General features: G+C 43.9%; 1 protein-coding gene across 5 annotated transcripts in view; it reads right to left on the minus strand.

Moving 5' to 3' along the window:
• SEC16B (SEC16 homolog B, endoplasmic reticulum export factor) overlaps positions 1-18,606 on the minus strand; it is a 40,496-nt gene extending 21,890 nt beyond the window's left edge. Inside the window, exons 1-12 of one of the 5 annotated variants that reach the window (XM_055319448.1) lie at positions 18,520-18,606; positions 16,186-16,539; positions 14,102-14,214; positions 13,272-13,362; positions 12,444-12,552; positions 10,600-10,744; positions 9,787-9,938; positions 9,358-9,419; positions 7,751-7,886; positions 7,050-7,280; positions 2,521-2,618; positions 551-632 (exon numbers count right to left, since the gene is read on the minus strand). In XM_055319448.1, the coding sequence (XP_055175423.1) occupies positions 551-632; positions 2,521-2,618; positions 7,050-7,280; positions 7,751-7,886; positions 9,358-9,419; positions 9,787-9,938; positions 10,600-10,744; positions 12,444-12,552; positions 13,272-13,362; positions 14,102-14,214; positions 16,186-16,481 (1,515 nt within the window). In that variant the 5' untranslated portion in view covers positions 16,482-16,539; positions 18,520-18,606. The other 4 variants (XM_055319446.1, XM_055319447.1, XM_055319449.1 and 1 more) reach the window with 4 other exon arrangements.
• Between the last annotated feature and the right edge of the window lie 5,682 nt (positions 18,607-24,288).

Below are 24,288 nucleotides of genomic sequence, written 5' to 3' on the forward strand. Positions count from 1 at the left end.
GCAACCTAGCTCCGGGAAGCCTGGGCTCTCTCGCTATCCATGCATGCAAAGCAGGCAGCCGTGCTTTGGAATCAGACAGACCTGAGCCAGTCCTGGCTCCGCTTCTCCAAGCTCTGTGATCTCAGGTCATTTTACACCTTTGCACCTGTTTCCACATCTGCAAAATGGTGATAAGAATTCCTACCTCTGTGCATTAACCGAAACGATATGAAGCAAAGTGCTCAGCACAGGGCCAAGTGCACGATAAGTGATTAACAAACAATTATTATTTATTTTTAGTTTGAAGTCATCACCCTTTGGGACACCTGGGTGGCTCAGTTGGTTGAGAGTCTGACTCCTGATTTCGGGCAGGTCGTGATCTCAGGGTGGTGAGATCGAGCCCTGCATCAGGCTCTGCACTCAGGGGGAGTCTGCTTAAGATTCTCTCTCTCTCTCTCCCCCACCCACCCCCCAAAAAAAGTTTAAAATAAAAATCGCTAAAGTCATCACCTCATTCCCAAGTGCTCCCCACCCTCTAATGCCCTAGGATGCTGGGGTATTGAAGGAGTACCGTGGCTGCTTGGGGGATCCTCCCCGACATGAACTGGAAGAGGGTCTGCAGGGGGTCGTTGGAAGCCAGCGTGCTGGTGAAGCTGCAGAGAGAGAGGTGACCGTTAATGGTGGCCAAGCCAAGAGAGCCTTTTACCTCTTGCCAGTGGGGCAAAACTCCCATACATTTCTATTTGATTTCAGCAGCTTCTTTTGGAACATGGATTTCTCTTTGCTTGTCAGTTGTGCCTCTGCTACATCCCATTTCTGGGGGGCTTGGCAAGATCTTCATTCCACCATACACCCCACATTGAGCTCACTGTTGGGGGTTATTTCCTGATCTTTGGCACTGACACCCTAACTCTGGAGTAACCATTTCTCTAGGCTTTCTTTGTCATGGAAATGATACCCCAACATTTCATAGATCCCTGGAGAACCCCAGCAGTTAACCCAAACCTCCCCTCTGTGGGGCCCCCTGCCCAGCAGATCACCCACTCTGATTTCTACTCCTTTGAAGCAGCCCCCTCGTGCCCTGCCCACAACTCTCAGAGCTGGTTGCTCTGGCTCAAGACGAGCCTGGTTCTGCAGTGCTTTTCCTCACAAGCACTAAATAGCCATTTCCAGTAACCAAAGAGGCGTAGAACAGGGACCAGAAATGATCCTGCTGATGACAAACCGTGGGATATGCTTAACAAGGATATAATAAGCTCTATCGCTGATTTGAGATTTAAGCACACTCAGTAAGAGAGATTTTTCACAATTCACTGGGCCCCATCAAAAATCAATGGCCCAAGGCAAAAAACTATAGCAGAGATGTATGCTCTAACGTGGGGTTGTGGGATGTTCATTTCCAAAACCCAAAGGAAAATCATCCCTCAGAACACGGTCTTTTATTTAATAGCACCCTTGCCTTGGGAGCTCGGAGTGCCTTTCATAATAAAACTCCAGTGCTCCTCACCAGGCTGAGCATAATGAAATGCGCAGAGGCGCTCCTAGTCCTGCGAAGACTGAGGACTGGGGTAGAAAAGAGAATCCATGGACGCCAGGGTGCAGAAGGGGAGTGTGACAGCCTTGAAGGGAGGTGTGATCTTCCCAGCCAACTGCCCGACAGCCAATTTATGGCCAATTTAAACTTGAGTTAAAGCTGAGAGCTTCACAGCTTCACAGCTTCAACCAACACAGGAAGATGAACATTTTGAGGGACTGTCCTTCTCACTGTCTGATCCAAGCCTGCCCCTTACAGGAGGGTCCCCCAGCCCTCCTCACCTCCCCCCTACATCTGTCCCTGCTCTCCCATGGATCTGGCTAAAGTCCAACGGGCTTACTCAGAAACCCTTCTCCAGCGCCCCTACACCCAGCTTCTCCACGTAATCCTTCTTGTTCCAAACCTCTGGCCATGTAGTCAACCTCCCATCCTGTGTCGTCCCGGTCTCGGTATGCCGGCATCTCTGACCAAACATCCCTTCAATCTCATCATGTCCCTCTGCCCTAGATGAAGGCTGCTGCCTCCAATTCCCAGTCCTATGAAACCTGTTCCTAGCACAGCTCCTGTTTCCCCATATCCTTACCTTCCTCTCAGTACCCACATTCCCCACTGCAAGACTAAACAGTAGACAGCTCCTAACTAAGCCCCTGTCAGTTCACCAGAAGGGGTCACCTATTCCCTCACCTATGGAACTATCTAGAATAGCCTCTCCCAAAGAGAACTGCCAGATTGTAGAAACCTATGGAATTTTTGGAAACTCACACTCTGAGAAATATTATTAAAATGTTTATTTAGCAGGCAGGTAGAAAGAATGTGTCTATGTCTAGGTTATAAGAACCTAGAGGAGGGATATCCTACATCTGGGTCAGAAAAGAGAAATTGGAAAGATGCTTGGTGTAGGGGTTTCCCAGAGCATCCTGCATTTCTCCCCACCACCCCCTCCCGTGGGGGTTGGGGGAGAAGTCTCTGCTCCAATGGTCTCCTTTGTCAGCGCCCAGCTCACTCACCCACTCATAACCCAGCTGTAGGTCCTTGGGTCCATCTTGCTGGCAAGGAACAAAGCGTGGCCCCACAAGTGGTTCTTCATGGCCCACTCCAAGGCTTCCTGAAAACAAAAACATGTCACATTCAATACAACGGTGTTTGGGTACTGCTACCCCTGAGCCACAGAGGCTAGGCTCCCAGGGAGACCCAGAGCCTCATCTGTGAGTGGAACAAAAAGCAGGGGGTAAATGGGCTCCAACTGGCACATATTTCTGAGATGTCCCTTCTCCAGCCCTCACTTAATCAAACCCATTATGCTATTAGCTGCCCCTCAAACAGTTTCCAGTTAGCCTTATCTCTTTAGCGGATATCACACGCTGCTTTTATGAACCTAAACACCTCACCCCAAGGACTGAGCCTCAAAATACAGGCAGTAAGATGATATTTGTGGGGGCACAGTTTCTTTTTTGCAACTGTGGCAGATATTGCTAGTTCCCCACCAAAACGTGCTCCCCTTCTTGACCTGCATTTTGCCGCCTCCCTTGCACCTGCAAGTGGCTGAGTTCCAGGCTGTGGAACAGGAATGGAAGTGATGTGTGCCACTTCCACAGTCTGGCTCGTAGAAACCCCTCGCCTAGTCCTCCACACCCTTTTCCCCATCTGGATGGTTGGATTGAAGATGCTCAGATGGTACAGCCTCCTCCATGCTGATTGCTTGAACTACTCCATGGAGGAGAGATGCCCCCCTGTTCCATTCACCTGCCCAGGACTCCCATGTGAATAGAAAGAAGCTGCTACTGTGTTTAGGACAGTATGCATAGTGGTTAACCTGCTCCACCTAATAGTATAACTAATTGCTTGTTAACTATCAAGTGTTTGTTAACTACCAAATTCATATGCCAAATTAATAACACCATTAACTTGGTGAGATCAGTTAGAAGCTGCAAATTTTAACACAGACATACCAGACACACTCACACTCATCTTTTCATTCAATTTTCAGAATTATTTAATAAGAGCTTAATTTATATTTGAGGTTTTGACCTGGTATTAATAATTTCCTTAGTCCTCAAAAATAATGTGATTTCTGGACAGGAAGTCACTAATGAGGTAACTCCACCTCCAGGTGCAAATTTCTTTGATCATCTCAATATCTCCCACACTATCTTATTTCAAGAGAGAGAACAAATTTAAACAACCACCATTAGGAAGTTCAGCCTCACATCTGCTACAAGGAAAAATGACATTGAGTTACTCTTTTCATATGTTTCATATTTCACAACAGTATTTTTAAAGGGAATTACTAATAATTGGTTGGGATTCATGACTTTGTTCAAAAATTTGCATCTCCAAAAATATAATTTAAGAATAAGTGAAGAAATTGAGAAATTACATTGATATTAATCTCACACAGTGCCAGAAACAAGGCACCAATCAAATATTGATAAAGATATGAGAGATATTTTGGTCTCCAGCTCATGAGCCACTCTCAACTCCCAGAATACTCTTTCTATCCCCTGCTCACCTTTGGGTCCAAGGAAACAAGCGGTGTAGGGGATGATTGGAGCCCGAGCTCAGACATCAGGCTGCTTTATTACTCAGTAACTTTCCTCATTTGCAAGTACATAAAACAAGACAGGGCAGCCTGGGTGGCTTGGTGGTTTAGCTGCTGCCTTCAGCCCAGGGTGTGATCCTGAAGACTCAGGATCAGGTCCCATGTAAGGCTCCCTGCATGGAGCCTGCTTCTCCCTCTGCCTATGTCTCTGTCTCTCATGAATAAATAAATAAAAATCTTAAAAAAAAAAAAAAAGAACTTAACCTACAGGGCCTCTATGAAGATAAATGAGATGATACATGTAAGATGGTAAGGAAGTGCCTGATACATAGAAATTATTTTTTAAATATTTGCTTTTGTTATTGTTATGTTATTAGTTAATCTTTCTTAAGGAAAGAGATTATTACTGATTTATCTCTGTGTCCCCCACTGGATCCAATGCCTTAGAAGTAGTGGCTGCACAATAAATGTTTACTGAACAAATAAATCATTGCTGAAATTGTAGGTCCCTACTATTTAGTGAACAGAAGATGGCTATCATATGATCCCATTGATCTTCACTGAGTTTCATGTCTTGTACTCATTCAAAATATAACATCACTGAGGTTCCTGAGTGGCTCAGTAGGTCAAGTGCTTGACTTCAACTCTGATCATAATCTCAAGGTCCTGGGATCAAGCCCCACATTGGGCTCTCCACTCAGTGAGGAGTCTGCTTGTCCCTCTCCCTCTGTCCCTTCCCCACTCGTACTCCCTAAAATAAATAGATAAAATGTTTTAAAAATAAATAAAATATAGCATCACATACAAATAAACTAAGATTAAAGATTCAAATGTAAAGGTGAAGCTACAAAAGTACTTGAACTTTATTTTCAAAATTTAATTTTGAAGTAGGAAAGCCTTTCTAAATATCACCCCAAAAAAGTAGTTTTATAGAGAAAGTCCTTAAAAAGTAAAGAGCTCCTACAAATCAATAAATTGGAGATCAAAAATCCAACAGAAAAATGTAGAAAATCCATGACAAAAAAATTCACAGACTATAAGATATTAGATTTCACTTATAATAAGAGAAATGAAAATAACTACACTAAATTATATTTTTTAACCTCTCAGATTGGCACATATTAAAAGCTTGGAAACACTAAGTTAGTGAGAGTGGAGAAATAGGCACTCTCAAATATTGCTGGTAGAGTAATTGGCACAACCTCTAAAAAGGTAATTTGTCACTATTTCTCAAAATTCCAAGCCATATACCCTTTGACTCAACACTTCCACTTCCAGAAACTATTCTAGAAATCATAGGTATATTCTCTTATACAGCAAAATGACATTGGTTGTTACTACAGTGTTACTTGTAATTGCAAAAGACTGTAAATCATCTATATGTCAATCTATCAAGGCTTAGTTAAATTAATCACATTTATCTTTAGGAATCTATGGAGCTGTAAAAAATAATGAAGGTAGTATTTACATGTTATAAGGAGCAGGGGTCAGGAAAATATAGCCTGAAGACCAAATTCAGCCCACTGCCTATTTTAGTATAGCCCACCAACTAAGGATAACTTTTCCTGTTTTTAAAGGATTGGGGAAAAAAATTTTAAAAAAGAATATTTCATTATACACGAAAATTATATGTAATTCAAAATCTATGTCCATAAATAAAACACAGCCATATCCATTCATTTACATATCATCTGTGGCTGCTTTTACTCAACAATAGCAGAATTAAGCTGTTGCAACAGAGACTCTCTGACCTACAAAACCAAATACATTTACTGTCTGGGCACCTGTCTGGCTCAGTCTGAAGGACATCTGACTCTTGATCTCAGGGTTGTGAGCTCAAGCCCCACATTGGATGTAGAGATTATTTAAATCAATAAAATTTAAAAATCTATATATAATATAATATATAATTTTATAATTTTATATATAAAATATATAATATATTAATATAATATAATATGTAATATATAAAATATAATATATAATATACATAGTATATTACATATACTATGTATATTATATATATCATTGGGTGTAGAGACTACTTAAAATGATACCCAATGATATTTGTATATCAAATCATCACATCATACACACTAAATATCCCAGAATTTTTTCAAATACATCTCAAATAAATTTTTTGAATAAATAATATAAAGATTATTATTGTCTAATTTACATATCAAAAAATAAACAAGGCATCACTTCATCTGTTGAATTGAAGTATTCAATATTGGTAGGCATACATTAGCTATAGCTGGTGGGGACACTATTGGAAACAAACTTTCTGGTAGCTAATTTAGTGCATATGTAAAGTACTTTTACAAGTTTAACCCATAGTTCCATTCTAGGTATTTATCCTAAAAATTAAGAAGATAAGTCAAAGATTTATATAACAAGATGTTCAAAATGTATAATTTATAATGGGTGACAGCATTGTAGATAGCCTATATATTCAAAAACAGTGAATTAGATAAATAAAATATTATAATTCATATAGTGAAACATTTTTTAAATGGTACGTTTTAATGCCATGGGAGTATTACATCATATAATCTTAAGTGAACAAATAGAAATAATTTTATATGTAATTTAATTTTATTTGTAATATATATGCATGGAAAAATGCCAAAAGTAAATATATCAAGATGTTAACAGATGTTATCTTTTTTAAGGATCTATTTATTTGAGAGACAGAGCACGAGTGGGAGGAGGGGCAGAAGGAGAAGCAGACTTTCCACTGAGCAGGGAGCCGGATGCAGGGCTCAATCCCAGGATCCTGAGATCATGACCTGAGCTGAAGGCAGATACTTAACTGACTGAGCCTCCCAGGCGTCCCTAACAGGTGTTATCTTTAAATGGTAAAACGATATAATTTTTTTCTTTGTACCTTTCTGAACGTCTGAAGTGCTATAAAATGGATGAATATTACTCATTATAATTGGGGGTGGGGGCCTGGTTACTTCTTAAAAACAAGCCTGGAGGGGCCACACTTGCCTTCTTCCTTCCGTAGTAGAGCAGTTTAGTGAATTTCTCTACGATCTGTGCAGGTGTCTCCACGCTGGGGGGAACCTCCCCGGTGAGCAGGTTTGGGGTCCCTGAGCTCAGCACAGGCCAATCCTCATCGGTCAGGTTGATGAGGTTAGCCACCGGCGGCTGCCTCTTATACTTCTCCAGCTTCTTGCAGTCTTGCATCAGCAGTTCAGCGATGTCAGACCCCACCATGGACTGAAAGGCAAAGAGGGTCATCCTGAGGGAGAATCCTATTGCCCTCATGGTGGCAGCCCAGGCGCCGATGCACCTGCCTTCTCCGTGAGGAGGCCAACATGCAAACACAAGACCGTCCTTTCTTGAATTGTTGTTACTTCAAACTTCGGCTTCACTCTCGTGATATGTTCTGCCTTCTGGGAGCCACAGAGATGGCCAGAAATACACATACCTTTGTAGGTGTATCATGTGGTTCATACAGTAACCCCAAAACTGCACAATAACCCCAGGCCAATGGAGAAGGACAGGGAAAAGGTTATCAATAGCAAATGGGGTTAACATCTGAGCAACTTTTTCCCTTAGGGACATCTGTTGCTTCTTTGACGTTATCTTTTACAATCATGCCGTAAGCCGAATCTTCTCTATCCAGGGAAGACTTCAATTTCAATGCAGCCTGCACCTGCCCACCTGTCAGAGCCGTAATACTTTACCCCATTCTGCCGACACAGGAGAACCAGCAATTGCCACAGTAGAGCTGAATCTCTGCTCCTTTGTGTCTCTGATTTTTGGCTCTGAGCTGCTTTCTGCTGGCAAAATGTCATGATGTCCACCTTGTGTACATCCTCCCTAAGGAGAGATTTCAGGGAGCAAAGAGTGAAGGGCAGACTCTACCTGCACAGGACCACAGGCTCCTGCATTGTGAGGGTGCTAGCAGAAGTGGGGGGAGGGGCGGGGGCGGGCTGAGAGAGAAGCCTGAGTCTGTAGTTTCCTTGTAGAACAGGAAGGGACCTCAGAGAGTCTCTCGTTCTCCCTCTCCCTTTTATAGATGAAGAAACTGAGGCCCAGGGATGGCATAGGGCAGCACGCCAGAGACTTTGGAGTCAGACGACCATGGGTTTAAATCCAGCCTGCCACTTCTCAGCTTATATAAGGTTCTTATCCCATCTGAACCTCTGCTTTTCCCCCTAAAATAGGGATAATGAAAGAAAAAAAGACCCCACCACCATATAAAAGGAATTAGCAAATGTTATAGTGTATACTAAAGTGCTCAATAAATGGGTAATATTGTTTGCTCCAGGTCATGCAATAAATTAGATCAGCCCCCTAGTGTCCACACCCCCAGCTTGGTGCTCTACCCCACATCCGAATGCCAGCATGAAAGAGATTCAACGCTCTTACTTGAAGAAACTGTCATAATACTATGGGTTTCTCTTGGAGGGGAAAGTTTCAGGATAAGAATAAGTTTGTAGAGTAGCGATGATATACATACAGCTTTCCTACACTTAAAGCAGATGGAGAGGTGTTACATAAAGAGAGCCCTAAGGCTGAGGGAGGACTAACTGATCTGTCCACCATGGGACCTCTACTTAGTAGGATGCTCCGGCCAAGGACCCAGGTCCTCTGACTCCCACCAGGACTCTCTCCAGGGTAGCATGTCCTGAATATCAATCAGAAATGGGACTAGGACATTTTTATGACTTAGAATATTGAATCACTCAACTTGTATGTATGCATGTATGTATACACACACACATATATATAACAAATATGTATTGATGTTTATTATAATAATGTCATTTATTGTTCTCTTCCATTCTTACCAATTAAACAATACTGTTTGCTAAAAAGAAAAAGAAATGGGACTAGGAAATTAAAAGCAATACTAGCTCAATCCTGCAGAGGGCAGACTTGCACACCATCCAGGAACACACACCGCGCTATTTGTCCAGAAAATGGCAAGAATCGTTTTCCCACTCTGATCAGCTTGTCTATAATTTCCCAGGCTGTGCACCACCTTTCTACCAGTATCTATTCAGTACTCAGAATGCAAAAACCTCCTACTCTGTAGCTCCTGCAAAATAGAACTGTTTTCAGATTTTTAATCTTAATTTTTCTTTCTGCCCCTCGACTCTCCAGTTGCTTGTCAAAAGAGATCAGGCCACATTTGTCTCTATCTTGTTGCACAGAGTATACTGCTCCACAGGGGAGAGATATTTTCTTTCAAGGAAGCCAAGAGCAGATCCCCAAAATGCTGATCTGGGCAGGCAGATTTTGTAGATTCAAAAGCCCTCACTTGGCAGCTCTTAAGATAATTTACCTGATCAGGGGTCCTGAGAAAGTCCTCAGCTCTTCTTGCTCCTCAGAATAATTAAGAATAATCTGGAACGAAAAATCAGATTTGGCGTTCGAGACCACGTCCACCCAATGCCCCTGTCAGTGAAGCCCAATATCAGAACCCATGGCTGTGGTCCTGGGATGTGGTTCAGTGCTTTGTGGAGAACACAGGAGGTTTAAAGTGAGTTCTCCGGTTGCTGAAAGTGAGCCAATAGCATCTCAGAAGAAACTTAAATCTAGTATCACTTCTTTGAGAGAAGACTCCTACCCTTTCCTTCACAATACATGCCCCAATCCACGGAGGGCATGGCCCAGTTCCCCACAAGAGCATCCCATTCCCGGAGATGCCCAGGCTCAAGCAAAGCGAAAGAAAGCCAAGTGCCAGCGCTCTGCAACACAGAATCTTGTTTACCTCCATGCTGTGCAGTTCAACTAGGGCCGTCTGTCCATCTCTGGGGGAGCTGGGACTCACATACACCAGCTGACCTCCTGGCCCAAAACTCACAGGCACATGAGGGATGTAGAATTTCATGGGCTCCTTAGGACCTGCTGCCGAGACATTCTCTGACCAATAGACACAGGGGGACCTGTTAGCATTACTGCTACTACTTATCTTTAGAAGTACACCACAGACATGTTTCTACCCAAATTCCACCTGGGCAAAGATAAGACTCTGGGTGGGTGGGGTAATTAAAAGAAGCCTATGCTCCAAGTCAGAGTTAAGCCTCTCAGAATATGTTAAAATATAAGGTAAGGATTCAATGGTTTGGTCCAAATGGTAAGGCACCAGGCCCAGACTCCCCCATGATGGCAAGAGACTGGGGACTCTGGCTCTCATAACCCCAGTACTCATGACATGTGTCCTACATCCAAACAAAACAACCTTGCTTTGTGGCCTGCCTTTGCTTTACCAAACTGACTCTGGTCTTCACTTTCTTCACCTGTTACATTCAAGTATTTCTGGGTGTCTCCTCTCCCAGCCTGACCCTGATGGCTAGAAGCAGTGTTCCCTTCTAAGAATCGCCTATGATGCAATCTCTAGTACAAGAGAAAAGGTAAAAATAGAGCCAAAATGGCTTCTCTGCCCAGGAAACTTGCATAAATAAATGAGGCAGGCAATGATCCACTCTTAGAAGTACAGAGGAAGGGTGACTTTCCAAGAGGTTGCCAACTAGCCCTCTTCTCACCAGACTTAACCAGTTGCTCAGATCACTTCAGTACCCACCAGCCTGAACTGGACTCAAAGCTGCTGGTGCCATGGGGTTGTACAGCTCAGAGGCATCTCCTATATACTGACTGAGCTCGTAGGCGCTGGAGGTGAGGCCAGACTCATGCTGCTGGAGAAGGTTGGACTCGTCGGCCAGTGGTGGCTGGAAGTTAAAGATAATGAAAACACATGGAAAGAATCAGAAGCACTTTCAGACAGATGGACCTCCCATGTGTTCCTTCAAAGCAACAAAATCAAAACTTTCAAATAAATACATCTAATGTGGATGTGTTGCAGGGAACAGAAGTGCGCATTTAATCAACGGATGATGGCCTAGTGAAAAGGGTGTAGGGGATCCCTGGGTGGCTCAGTGGTTTAGTGCCTGCCTGTGGCCCAGGATGTGATCCTGGAGACCCAGAATTGAGTCCCACGTCGGGCTCCCTGCATGGAGCCTGCTTCTCCCTCTGCCTGTGTCTCTGCCTCTCTCTCTCTTTCTCTGTGTCTCTCATGAATAAAGAAATAAAATCATTTAAAAAAAAAAAAGAAAGAAAGAAAGAAAAGGGTGTAGGCACAGAGGACAGGGGACCTGAATTCAAATACCAGCTTTGTTGGGATACCCAGCTGGCTCAGTGAGTAGAGCATGTGACTCTTGATCTTGGGGTTATGAGTTCAAGCATCACTCTAGGTGTAGGGATGACTTAAAAATAAAATAAATCTTCAAATCCCAGCTCTGTCAATACCTGCTGTGACCTTGGAAAAATGATTTAATCTGTCTGAGCTCAGGACTCCCATCTGTAATATAATCATATTCGTCGGGACTCCTGGATGGCTGAGCGGTTAAGCTCTACTTTCAACTCAGGGCGTGATCTTGCAGTTCAGGGATCAAGTTCCACATCAGGCTCCCTGAGAGGAGCCTGCTTCTCCCTCTCCCTCTGCCTATGTTTCTGCCTCTCTCTCTTTGTGTCTGTCATGAATAAATAAATAAAATCTTTGAAAAAATAATCATATTTGTCCTATAGATTTCAAGTACTTACTCATGTAAAAGCCGTTCACCGTTATTTAATGAGCACCTACTATGCTCCAGGCACTGTGCTTTCCCTGGGGACACAGGTGTACAAGAAATTCATGGAACTTATATCCCAGGAGGATGAAACAATAGATGCAAAGCTGTAAAGGGCTGTTCTCATGTCTGGCTGCTGTTCCTATGGACATATGTTACAAAGCATGTGCCCTGCCCTGTTAAGTGTTAGGTATACAGAAGAAAATGTTCTCAAAAAGCAGACAGATCTCATCATGGAAACAAAATTAATATAAGACTGTCGAAAATCAAGAACTTGTCTCAGCAGTATTTTTACCACTTTTCCATAAACCTGAAATTATTCTCAAATTAAAAATTTATTTTAAAAAATTTAAGAACTCCATTTTGTGACCTGGCTGGTATACCCAGTAAGATTTCAGAGGAGAGAGTTGGAAGAGTCAAGAAAGGTTTCAACTCTGCTTTTCAGACCCGAATTGAAAGATTCCAGCAATTCCTCACTCCCTGAATAAGCTAAATTGCCAGTCCCCTGGGGTACTAGTGACAGCCTCTCCTTTTGCTCAGCACCTCGGAGTGACTTGGGTGACACTTCCTGGTCCAGCCAATTTGACAAAAATGCAAAAGGGACAGATCGGGGCCCCAGACCTGTAGATTGAAACAGGAAGGCAGGAAAAGGAGGAGGCTCTGCAGAGAGGGGCAGATGGAACCCCTCAGACTGCTGGTCACCGGAAACCCCCCTCCCAAGGGCCCCCTGCCCTGCCACGGCTTCGGTGTCAGTTGTGATGTACTGTCACAGCCCACCAGCCCCCATGTCACTTCAGATTACCTCATTCTTCTGGGTTCCAGTTAGCAGACTCTCCAGAATCATGTCCCCAGGCCTCTCCTGTCCAGTGTTAGAAGCAGGGCTGTCTTTATAAGGGTTCTGACTCTTGGATCTGAAGCAAAATGACAGGAGCAGATAAAGGGGGTCCTGGGCGAGCCAGCAAAACTGAGCTGCTCTCTCCTGGAGGCTGTTCAGCTGCGAAGCATGGGCAGTGTAGGGTTGGCCTGTGTGCCACAGGGAAAAGCATTATCCTCCCTTTTCTCCCCCAATCTATTGATTCCAGAAAAACAGGAGCTCCTGGGTCCCCTAGCACAGTCACTAGAAGTAACTCCAAAGCCCACAGAGAAGAGATGGTCCCTGCAGCCTTACAGCCTGAACTGACTTGACATCAGAGCAATTGGGTTGGCCAGTTGGTTGTACAAGGTAAAGGCACCAGGCCTAAGGGCACCAGGACAGTGTTTGTGCAAAAGGCTCTTTTCTGCTCTCCTTATCCCAGGGGCTGGGGGGGAGGAGAGACTCCCCAGCCTCAGCCAGGACCAAACTGAATACTTCTGCAAGACCACGTTTGCTCTGAGGCCAACCTAGAATTAAGGCCTTCCTGTAGGGTGGACTTTATACAACCTCAACAGGAACTCAGGTGATCCCAAGTCTGGGAGTCTCCTGTCAATGTTAAGACTCCACTTAAAGCTGGCTTGGGCCACTCTGGGCTACTCCACAACCAGCAGACAGCATTCTAGAGATAGAGACAAGCACTGGGATGCCACAAGACTTGCCCAACTTAATCTGAGTTTGGCCGAGCCATGTTGAGCTGGCCTTTCCTTTCACACTTACAGACTATTCTGGTTTTCATGCTGATGCTCACTGAGGTACTTTTGATCTCGGTGATCTTCCTGCCAGATATAAGGACTCTCTCGCCTTGGCACTGCACCCTCAGAGAAAACAAAATGAAGACAGTCACTTCCTATTCCTAAAAGTTTAGAAAGACAGCCGCCAGCTGTGAAGATGAGTTACTGGAGCACCGTAGGTATAAAAACATATTTGCCAAATTGGATAAAATGAAGAAGTGAGAGCTAATGATGGAAGTGAACAGGATGCCCCTCAGTCCTCCCTGATCCAAGTAGCATGGCTCAGAACAATTGTACAACCATCGGGATCGTGTGTGTGTGTTTTCTGTGTTGAAACAGATTTCCCTTGGCTGGCAGGTCAGAAGCACCAGTAGCATATCCCTAAAGCCCTACTATTGGTAAAGGGTATAAATTCCTGTGAGTGCATATCTGCCACTGTCACGGTCGATGATGGTCAGACTCATCACACCCAATCACACCCTAGACAACTTCATTGGCAAGAATTGCCTTCACTGTTCCTTGGACAGAGACTATAATCTTGGCTATAAGGAGGAGTGGAAGAAAAAACTGTGATTGAAGTGCAAACTGTCCATAAAACTGAAAACTTAATGGTAGATACAGCACTATCACTGACATGTACGAAGAAAAATGATTCCTTTCTATCTCTTCTCCTCAAGACATCTAGCAGTAGTATCTTTGCTGTGGCCTCACATGGCCAAGAAAGAAGCAAGTGAGGGGCTCTATGTCAGCCAAGCATGACAGCCAGGGTGAGGCTCTGAGCACCATCCCAAAAGCTCTTCAGAGATTATTCCGTACCTCTTTCTTCCTGTAGCTGCTGCGGGTGTCTATGGTAGTAATAATGTCCATAAGCATGTTCTTCCCTTAGGGTTGAAGAATGATAGCTTTGATATGGATCCTCAATGCCCGCCCTAAAATACCAAAAAGAAAGCCAGCCAGTCAAGGATGGGTGTGGTAAGGTGAGAAACCAGTGGAGGACTTGACACCTTCATAAGACACAACTGTCACCTCCGTCCAGAACCCGCTTTAAAACTACAGTTTCGGGATCCCTGGGTGGCGCAGCGGTTTGGCGCCTGCCTTTGGCCCAGGGCGCGATCCTGGAGACCCGGGATCGAATCCCACGTCGGGCTCCCGGTGCATGGAGCCTGCTTCTCCCTCCGCCTGTGTCTCTGCCTCTCTCTCTCTCTCTCTCTCTGTGACTATCATAAATTTAAAAAAAAAAAATTTTAAAACTACAGTTTCATTCTAGATCCTATAAACAGAAGATCCAGAATCAGAGCACCGGTAGGGCCATTGTTTCAGTATATGTGCTGCTGAAGCGAGCACAGGGCCTTTGTTTCAGAACAAGCCCTGGGCTGTTGATAGCAACACCATAACCAGTGTCTCATTCCCCTTCCCTGTGATTCCCCTACTCCTCCAATACATCCAACAATACATGATGTTACCTTAGAAAACCCTGCCCTGATTTTTTAAAAAATATTTTTTTTATATTTTTATTTGTTTGAGAAAGCAAGAGAGAGAGTAGAGGGAAGAGAAGAAGGAGAGGGACAAGCAGACTCTGAGCTGAATGTGGAGCCCAATGCTGGGCTTGATCTCACCACCCTGAGACCATGACCTGAGATAAAATCAAGAGTCGGATGTTCAACCAAATGAGCCACCCTGGCGCCCCTACCCTAATATTATCCTAGAATACCCTCTCCTGAAATGATGTGTAGGTACCAAATATGCCATTGTAATTCCCATGCATATTATGTACAGATGGAAGTGAGATAAAGAAGTCACGTTGGACTCTCTTGCATCTGATTGCCTTTATTGCCTCTGTCCTTAACATACCTTACTTCGAGAATTCAACAATACAAAAAGATTGGGGAGAGGAACGTCATATTAGTCTCTTTATCAATTAGTAATTCTTTAGCATCTCATAGGAACCGATGCTTTACCATAACTGTCCTAATTTCAACCCTAAATCTGTAGGCAGGCAAATTATCACCCCACCTGGAAAAGCTGAAGTGGAACGTAGATGACTTCCAATATTTCATAAAATATTAAATCTTCTGCTAACAATTAGAATTCAGGAACAGGAATTCCAGATTCCCCTAGAATTACCTCAGAGACCTCTTTGTTCTGTACTTAGAGACTGCAACGTTCTATCTGCTTTCTCTGTGGTTGATTTCATTTTTTAAAATGTTCCCATGTATTCATCCAACCCATATTTTTTCTGTGTGTCTATTATACCCTAAGCACTGTTGCACACCCTAAGCACTGTTGCACCACCACCAACTGGTGGTGTCTATGCTCACAACACTCAGAATTTTTTAGAGGAGGGCAGCCCTGGTGGTGCAGTGGTTTAGTGCTGCCTAAAGCCTGGGGTGTGATCCTGGGGACCCGGGATCGAGTCCCATGTCGGGCTCCCTGCATGGAGCCTGCTTCTCCCTCTGCCTGTGTCTCTGCCTCTCTGTGTGTGTCTCTCATGAATAAATAAATAAAATCTTAAAAAAAAAAAAAAGAACTTTCTAGAGGAATTCCCAGGACAAACCTTTCCGTAATCTATAAATATTACCTTTTTGCCATCCCAGAGTAAGAAGGGCTCATCTACTGCCTTGAATCCACCATTCTTTCTGCCCGCTGCCCTGGCCCCAACACCCAGTCATAGCCTCTTTAAGAAGCCCCACAAGGGGACAGAGAGGAGGGAAATACTATTGTTGGTCACCTCAATCCAATTTGGGAGAGGAAAGGGTTTATAACTAAGTCAATGTACTAGGGTAGAGAAGGAACTAGAAGAAAAAGAGCAGGAATAAAAGGAAAAGGAAGAAGGAAAGGAACAAGCTACAGAAGCACTTGGGTGAGGTGAGTTGGGTGAATTCCAGCTTCTAGAACCATACCTTGAATACAACTGGCTGGAATAACCACTTTTGTAATAGTCAGCCCCGGACACAGGCTGATGCCTTTCTCCAGGCCTGGACGCATAACGGGGCTGCTGGCGGTCTGTCCTGGGGTCCTGCTGTGGCGGGGGGCTCCTGTGGGGATCTTGCCACTGGTGATACCTCTCTCCATTGTACCAAGAGTGAGGAATGGGCCGATGAATTCTGTCTCTCCGAAGCCCACGGTCTGGATCCTTTGCTGGAGCCGTGGGCCTCCCCTGTGGCTGAGGTGGCCACTGGGGAGCCCAGAATTCCATCCCTGACCCTCAGAATTTCTCTCGTGTTTTTAGTGAGTTGTGTAGCTATTTTATCTTCCTGCAGACAAAAAAAAAAAAAAAATCACCATTTTAGGCCTATCTCCAAACATGATGATTGATTAGTTCTTGTGAAAAAAAGCACCTACGGTCCTCAAAATCTTTTATCTAAAACAAAACACACAGGCACTGTTAATAGAGATATCTGGGGGGAAAATGTCAAGCAGACACATGAAGTAAATAACAGGCTAGACAATTATATTGATGTTGCTTTAAAAATTAAAAAGTATATTTGGAGCAACAATAGATGTGAGAGGCAGGGGAGACACAGAACAATCAGATATAAAGCTCCAAAACACTATCAAAGAATTGCAATTAAATACGTGTTCGTTCATTTATCCCACCAGCAATTATTCACTCAACAATTACTGTGGAGGCGCTCTGCTGTCAGAGAAATAGGTGAACTTAGAGCTATGCCAGAGTTTAAATCCTAACTTAGCTAGTTAATTTTTTCAAGCCTAAATTTCCCTGAGAAACAGAACAGGGATGATAAGGACAAGTTTGCAGGATTACAGTCAGAGTCAGTGATAACTTGCAAAAAAAAGTGCCCAATACACTGCCTGGTATATAGTAATTGCTCAATTTAATGGCAGTTAGTATTATCAGAGACAAGATCAGGGCAGTATGAATGGATGAAGACATTTCCTAAACAAAAAGAAGTTTAAATTGACCTTGAGAGACATCTTTTCTGAATCCTTAAATTATCCTCTTAGAAGAATGAGGCCCTATTATATGGCTATGCCTGCCCATCCTCCAAGGGGATCAAGTTTGGGATTGTTCTCACGGCAAACTAGACAGCCATGCCTCAGTAATCTTCCTGGCTAGAAATTTTAAAATCTGGAAGTCTCTCCCAGTGTCAAATTCATTTTCCCCTCTTATTCTTCAACATGAGAAATGCCTCTGAAGACATGATGCCCTCCAAGTTCCTCTGCCCTGTATCACAGAGGAGCACCTGCATCCAGCTGCCTCCAAAGAGAAAGCACACATCAGACTTTACTGGTGACTTGGGGATTCTCTAATGTCAGGAGAAATACATTAGCTCAGTCAGACCTCATGTTTTTTCTCCCTTGGGAACTGTTTTAGGTTGAAAGATTTTGATAAAATACAGTTAACTTGCTCCCACTCCAGAAACTCCCAGCCTAATATAAAAAAAAACAAAATTGTATCAGAACAAAAGGTCAAAGGGTATATGTTGAAATCAAGATACCACTCTGCTTGAATGCCATGGATCCAGGGTCCACAGCTATGAGCCAAGAGCTGTAAGCAGAACATACGAGAAGAGCAAGGCACAGACGTACCTTCCACCTCAAGATCAATTACAGCTCAGAAAAATTCGTACCTTCCTTCCTGTGTCAGCCCCCTCCCTTGAAAACAGTCAGGTACAATGAAAGCCTTTTCCAGCAAATCCCAGCAAAAGCCAAATGCTCCAACACAGTGAAGGGGGACATCGGTCTTTCCTGAAGGTCCACAAAACTCCTACCTTTCAGATGCAAGAAAGTTCAACAAGAAGAAAGCCTCTTTTGCCTTGTCCCCAGATGTTTTCACTAGACAGCCCTCCTTCAACCACAGAGACACAATACCCTATCTCTCCACTGAAATCACATTATTCTGTCGCTCACATATCAACTCCCATAGGTTAGACCTCAGGTTATAATTAAGGACACCAAATGAAAAGCACCCAAGATTCTCAAAGTGGAGGCATCACATCTACAGCAACAAACCACACTTTCGCATTCACCTAAGTGACCCTCCCCAGCCCCAGCAAGGGTGAAATTGCCTTTCCTAATGTGACAGTACAGCACAGCCAAGAGAAAGAAAGCAAGGGAAATAGCGTCCCCCCACACCTGCTCGGTGGCTTCCCACCTTCTTTCAGCACAGCTTCCTTCCGAGACTGTCTCTCTCCTCTTTGGAGAATGTCAAAGTCCATGTGCCACATCTACCAAGACCTACCTGGCCTTCAGACCTACAGCCAGTTAGTTACCTGTTCAACTGCCCAGCCTCCATGGAGCTGATTCACTAGGGCAAAGTCCAGCCCAACTACCTCCGTCTGGGACAGGCCTGACTTAGCGAATTTGCTCAGAACCTGCTGGAGGCTTGTGCTTCTATTTGCCTGGTCACTGACTGAGCCCGGTTTGCTTGTATCCAAATCCCAGAGCAAACAAGGAACAGAGACAGCAAGAGGAGGAAATCCAGAAAGCCTGAGGCGGCCTGGCCCAGGGAAAGGTGCACCACCTCTGGGGTGTTGACTCAGGGCTCTGTCACTGCTGGCTCTAATGCTCACCCTCTAAAGGAGGAATAAGAGGGGTGCCTAGGTGGCTCAGTCAGTTAAATGTCTGCCTTCGGCTCAGGTCATAATCTCAACAGTCCTGGGATCGAGCCCCACATCAGGCTTCCCGCTCCTTTGGGAGTCGGCTTCTCCCTGTCCCTCTCTCTTCCCCTCCCCCACATGATCTCTCTCTCTCTCTCTCTCTCTCTCTCTCTCTCTCTCAAAAAAAATAAAATCTTTAAAAAAAATAAAAGAAGGGGCAGCCCTGGTGGTGCAGCAGTTTAGCACTGCCTGCAGCCCGGGGTTTGATCCTGGGGACCCTGGATCGAGTCCCACATCGGGCTCCCTGCATGGAGCCTGCTTCTCCCTCTGCCTGTGCCTCTGCCTCTCTCTGTGTGTGTGTCTCTATGAATAAATAAATAACATCTTTAAAATAAATAAATAAATAAAAGAGGAAGACTAATACTTATCTTCTGAGAGTCACTATGAGGATTAGATGTTGGTAAAGTGGCACATGATCTAGAAATATATATGCTCTATAAATAAGTATGATCCTTCCCTTTCAAAAAAGATGAGCTAATTCCACTGGTGGAAGCAGGCAAGCACTCACTGGTGGGTAGTAAACACCTGGTTTGTCTGGTTTGGGGTTTTCTCATTCATATTTCTCTTTGCTGGGGTTCTAGTTGTGGATCAATTGTAGCAACAGACGGAAGGCAAATTTAATGGCCAATATTGAACTGAAGGCACTGAGAAGTTTTCTATTACAAAAAGAAAATCATTGTTCACATTTAAGAAATATATTTCTTCAGGCAAACAGAGAGAAGCTTATGTCCACTTTTGAATTACTGTTTTAAAATTCAGCAAATCATCATGTTATATACCTTAAGTTTATATAGCATTATATTTCAACTATAGCTCAATAAAGTTCTGGAGTTGGGGGGATAAAATTCAGAGTTTGCTCTAAAAAGGCGCAAATCACTTATTTCTTTCAACAAACATTTATGAGGGCCCCTTAAGTGTCAGGGCTTGAGACATATAACTATGAAAGACACAGTCCTTGACTTCAAAGAGCTGGAGCAAATTAACCTCTCATGTTGTTACTACTTGTTCCAGAGAAGACTGCATTAGGTGGGTCTAATGGTCAGAGAAGGTAATGTACCTTAAACTATAAGATTTTGTCTCAGACCCTCAACAGACTCCTAGGGCCTGACAGCTGGGTGTAGAATTCTCTGACCGAGGTTATGGTTTCTTCCCCCTTGTGGTAAGCCATTGGCTGCACTGCCATTTTTAATCCTCTTGAGAAGAGGCAGTAGAAAAGGAGACACACATTACAGCAGGAATCAGAAGAGGGTTGATTATGACAGACCCAGTGGATCACAATAACATTCGTGAAAACCTGACGTAACTCTTGTGGCTTATGACATGATGCCAGTCTTGCCTAAACACGAGCTAGCTACATTACTGGAATGTTAACTCTGGAAGGGACCAGAGTTATTTTAGTGACTTCACTTAACTAATCATAAAACTAATATCCCAAGGAATGAACTGATTTACCTAAGACCACAAAACTAACTGGAAGCTCCGTCAGGATTACAGTGGTATGCTGGAGTTACCTTGCACCGAGCTCTCAAGAGCTGGTTCTTAGACATTCAGGAACTGTGTGATCCAGTAGTTAAACCATCAGTAATCTGGAGTCCACCATGGTGGGAGGATTTACACAGAGACTCTCAAATGCTACAAAGCAAGGAGGTGGTGGTTGATTTCAAAGGGCCATCTTAGCAGCATACTGAGGACAACCCCAAAGTCCTCCTTCCTGATTCAGTGTGCTTTCAACTACAGAATTACCATTCTGTTCCTAGCTTTCATTGCACATTTCTGGTTTAAACATCTAGCCCAGTTATTCCAAATGCTCCTTTTGTGACATCCCCAAGTATCTCTAATTATCTCAAGAGTTATTATGAAACTCTTCAAATGCTCACCAACCAAAATTAATTTTAATTAGCTTTAATTATTTTCTATCAACATATGGCATACAACAGTTATATGGGTCACGGAATGAAATAGATCGTGGTGGGATCTCACTGATGCAAAGGTTTGGGATTTATCGATCTCTGCCTTTCCCGGCCCCACATACCTAAAGTTACTAAATCTTTCAACCTAGCAGCTCAATTCCTCCTGGTTTTTCTAGCCAAATCTGTCCAACTTGACAGTATACATTAGCAACTCATCCCCACCAGGAAGTGAGATAAAATTAGTCCTGTCACCCCAAGTCCTGGTGGCAATACCCTCGCATGATCCCATAGGCTTTCTCATGCTGGAACGGCTACAGTCTTCACATTACCCCCTTCCCCAGGTGTCCTGTCCTCGTGCCTGATTCCTGCTCTTCCTTCCAACTATCCACTGGAATTGGAGCCTGGGCTACTTGCTAATTTATGTGAATTTCCTTTCCTAATCTCTGTTCCCCATCCAAATGCCAGGCCACTGATAGAATTCCTGCTTCACATGGGTATAAGTACCCACCCTGGTTTGACATCTGTGTAATGTAAGTATCATCAGTGCTAATAATGTAGTCAATTTCTCCCCACCGGACTAATGCTGAAGGATATGAACAACCACCTAGATCCAGGTCAGATTTGCTGTGAAGCTGTGAGCACTATGATTTAGTGACTGCTTACTCTTGCAAGGGACAGCCCAGTGGCTGAGACATACCCCAGGCTTGACCCCATTCCTTTACTAAAAGTAAAAATTTAGAAAACAGACTGAGAGGCCCTATGTCAATATGTTAATAGTAATTATTTGTCAAGATCACAGGATTATGGATATTTTATTTCTCTTTTCTTCCTTGTCCATATTTCCTAACTTTCCTACCATTAACATGTTATTTTTAAAGAAAAAAATCAACTAACATTATTTTTAACCAATACTCTATCCAAATGTGTCATTGTCATGTCAGCAAAAATTATGTACCCATATGCAACAATTATGCTAAAATGGGATAGTAACTCCCTAAAGTGTCCAAGATTGGTTAACCATGCTCAGTCTGCTCTTCTGGAAAGAAGATTACAGAAGTCATTCATTCACTAAACAAATGTTTATTAAACATTCACTATAGGGGCACCTTGGGCGGCTTAGTCTGTTAAACATCTGCCTTCAGCTCAGGTCATAATCCTGGGGTCCTGAGATCCCCCAAATTAGGCTCCCTGCTCAGTGGGGAGCCTGCTTCTTCCTCTCTCTCTCTCTCTCTCTGCCTGCTGCTCAACCTGCTTGTGCTCTCTCTCTGTCAAGTAAATAAATAAAATCTTCAAAAAATAAATAAACATCTACTATATGCCCAGTGTTGTCACATGCATGGGAGATAAAGATAAATAACATATAATCATGCTGTATAGAATCTTTCATTCCAGTGGAGCAGTAGACATTCAAACATGGAGGAGAGGGGAGAAATAAAATATACATACAGAGACTCTGTGTGTGTGTGTGTATCATATGTACACATATATGTATTTATGTTTATAAAATAGAATCGATATGAAATGATACTCTGTTAAATGTAGAAAATGAAGAAAGAGAAGTGGAGGACATTCCAAGCTTCCAGGCTGTAGAGAGGGGACCACTCTGCCTTTTTTGAGGAAATAATGATCTTGGAAGAGGAGCCAGTTTGGTGGGGAGACAATGTCTTCTGTGTTTGACTTGCTAACTAAGGGGCCTGTCGGCAAAGGTAAGAAGATCAGGAAGTAGTAGACATTGAGAGTCTAGAGCTCAAGACAGGAGTCTGAGGAGGGAGGCAGGGTGATTGAAGCCACAGGCATGGGTAGTATTGCCTTAAAAATGCTGGGAATTAGAAGACAGGTCCTTGGAAGGAGCTCTGAGGCTTTCCAACATCTTAAAGCTGGATACAGAAGAGGAGGCCATGAAGGAGAATAAGGAGGCACTGGAAAGGTAGGCGGAGAGCCAGGGCTGGATGGTGTCATAGGAGCCAGGTGAGGTGATGGCTTCAAATACAGGAGAGTTGTCAACAATGCCAAACTTCAGGGAAATGTTGAGAAAGCCAACAAGTGGAAATGTTCTCCACATTAGTGAAGTTAACAACCAGGAAATTTGGTGATCATAACACGAACAGTTTCAGTAGAACTATGGCCAAGGGAGTGAGAATTTCGACACAGAAGTCACTTATGCAGAGAATGGAAAGGAAAAGGAGCCTGCCGGGAGAATCCCTCCAGCTAGAAGCCCAGATGTGAAGAACAGGGGCAATCGCTGGGGCTGCCACAGGGCCCTCGGCTTGGAAGAACCGGGTCAGTGCAGACAAGACAAAAGAGAGTTACATGCTGATTCCCGTGGAGATACAGAAAAGAAGCACAGTTCCTGAAGGCACAGATCTCCAAAGAGCCTGGTTAAATGGGATCTGGAGTATAGGAGCACAAAGTGAACCTAGCTAAGAGGAGGAACCCCTCTTCCTTGAGAAAGGGGTAGGGAGGGGGAGATAGGCACAGATGGGGACACACTTATGCATAAAGGCACCAGCTATGGAGAATCCTCTGTTGAACAGACTGCCACGTTCCACTGGCTAGAGAGCAGGGAGCATTTGGTAAGAGTCTTGACTCCTATGTGGAAGGTGGGAGTGGGCTTTCACAGGCATGGGTGCTCAGAGGAAAAAGCAGGCTGGAAATGCAGCTGTTCCTGGACACCTAGATGAGCTTGAAGCTCCGTACGTGCCCTGACCAGCTGTACTTTCTTCCATGGGGCATTTGCAGTGCCCAGCACCGTGCCTGACACATGACACAGGCTCGGTAAACATTTTTCTTACAGATGAGTGGATACCTTAAGTCGACAGCGTTCGATTCTAACCAGTAGTTTTCACATCCTGAGCATAGAACCAAGCATTGAAGTGGAGTTTCTAGAGAAAGGAAAAGAGAATGTTGGAGCAGTAAGTTCAAGGGACTGGCCAGAGAATGGTTAAAGGGCATGTGGGACATAGATGAGACAGAAACAGGTGCAAATTATCTGCTCACCTTGTTAAGCTGAGGTCTCTGCATATACTTAAGAGACACGCTCCAATGGGATGATGGGGAAAAAAAGAATATTAAATCACAATTAAAAAAAAAAAACACCTCCTAGTCACAGTGGGAATGAACGGATGACACCCAACACCTGCATTTCCAAACATATCTGAGACTCTGAGACATTGAGCCTCTTTTCTTCAGCAAGAATCTCCTTTCTCAGAACATGAGAGACTCCTAACTCTGGGAAACGAACAAGGGGTGGTGGAAGGGGAGGTGGCGGGGGGGGGGGGGGGGATGACTGGGTGACGGGCACTAAGGGGGGGCACTTGATGGGATGAGCACTGGGTGTTTTGCTATATGTTGGCAAATTGAACTCCAATAAAAAAAATAATAAAAAATAAAGAATCTCCTGTCTTTGTTTCTGAGAATAAGTCAGAGGGTGAAGGTTTAGTGCAGAGCAGCCTCTGGACTCCAGCAAAGCCAC

This window comes from Nyctereutes procyonoides, unplaced genomic scaffold (assembly GCF_905146905.1).
Source record: "Nyctereutes procyonoides isolate TBG_1078 unplaced genomic scaffold, NYPRO_anot_genome, whole genome shotgun sequence".
NCBI classification, from domain to species: Eukaryota; Metazoa; Chordata; class Mammalia; order Carnivora; family Canidae; genus Nyctereutes; species Nyctereutes procyonoides.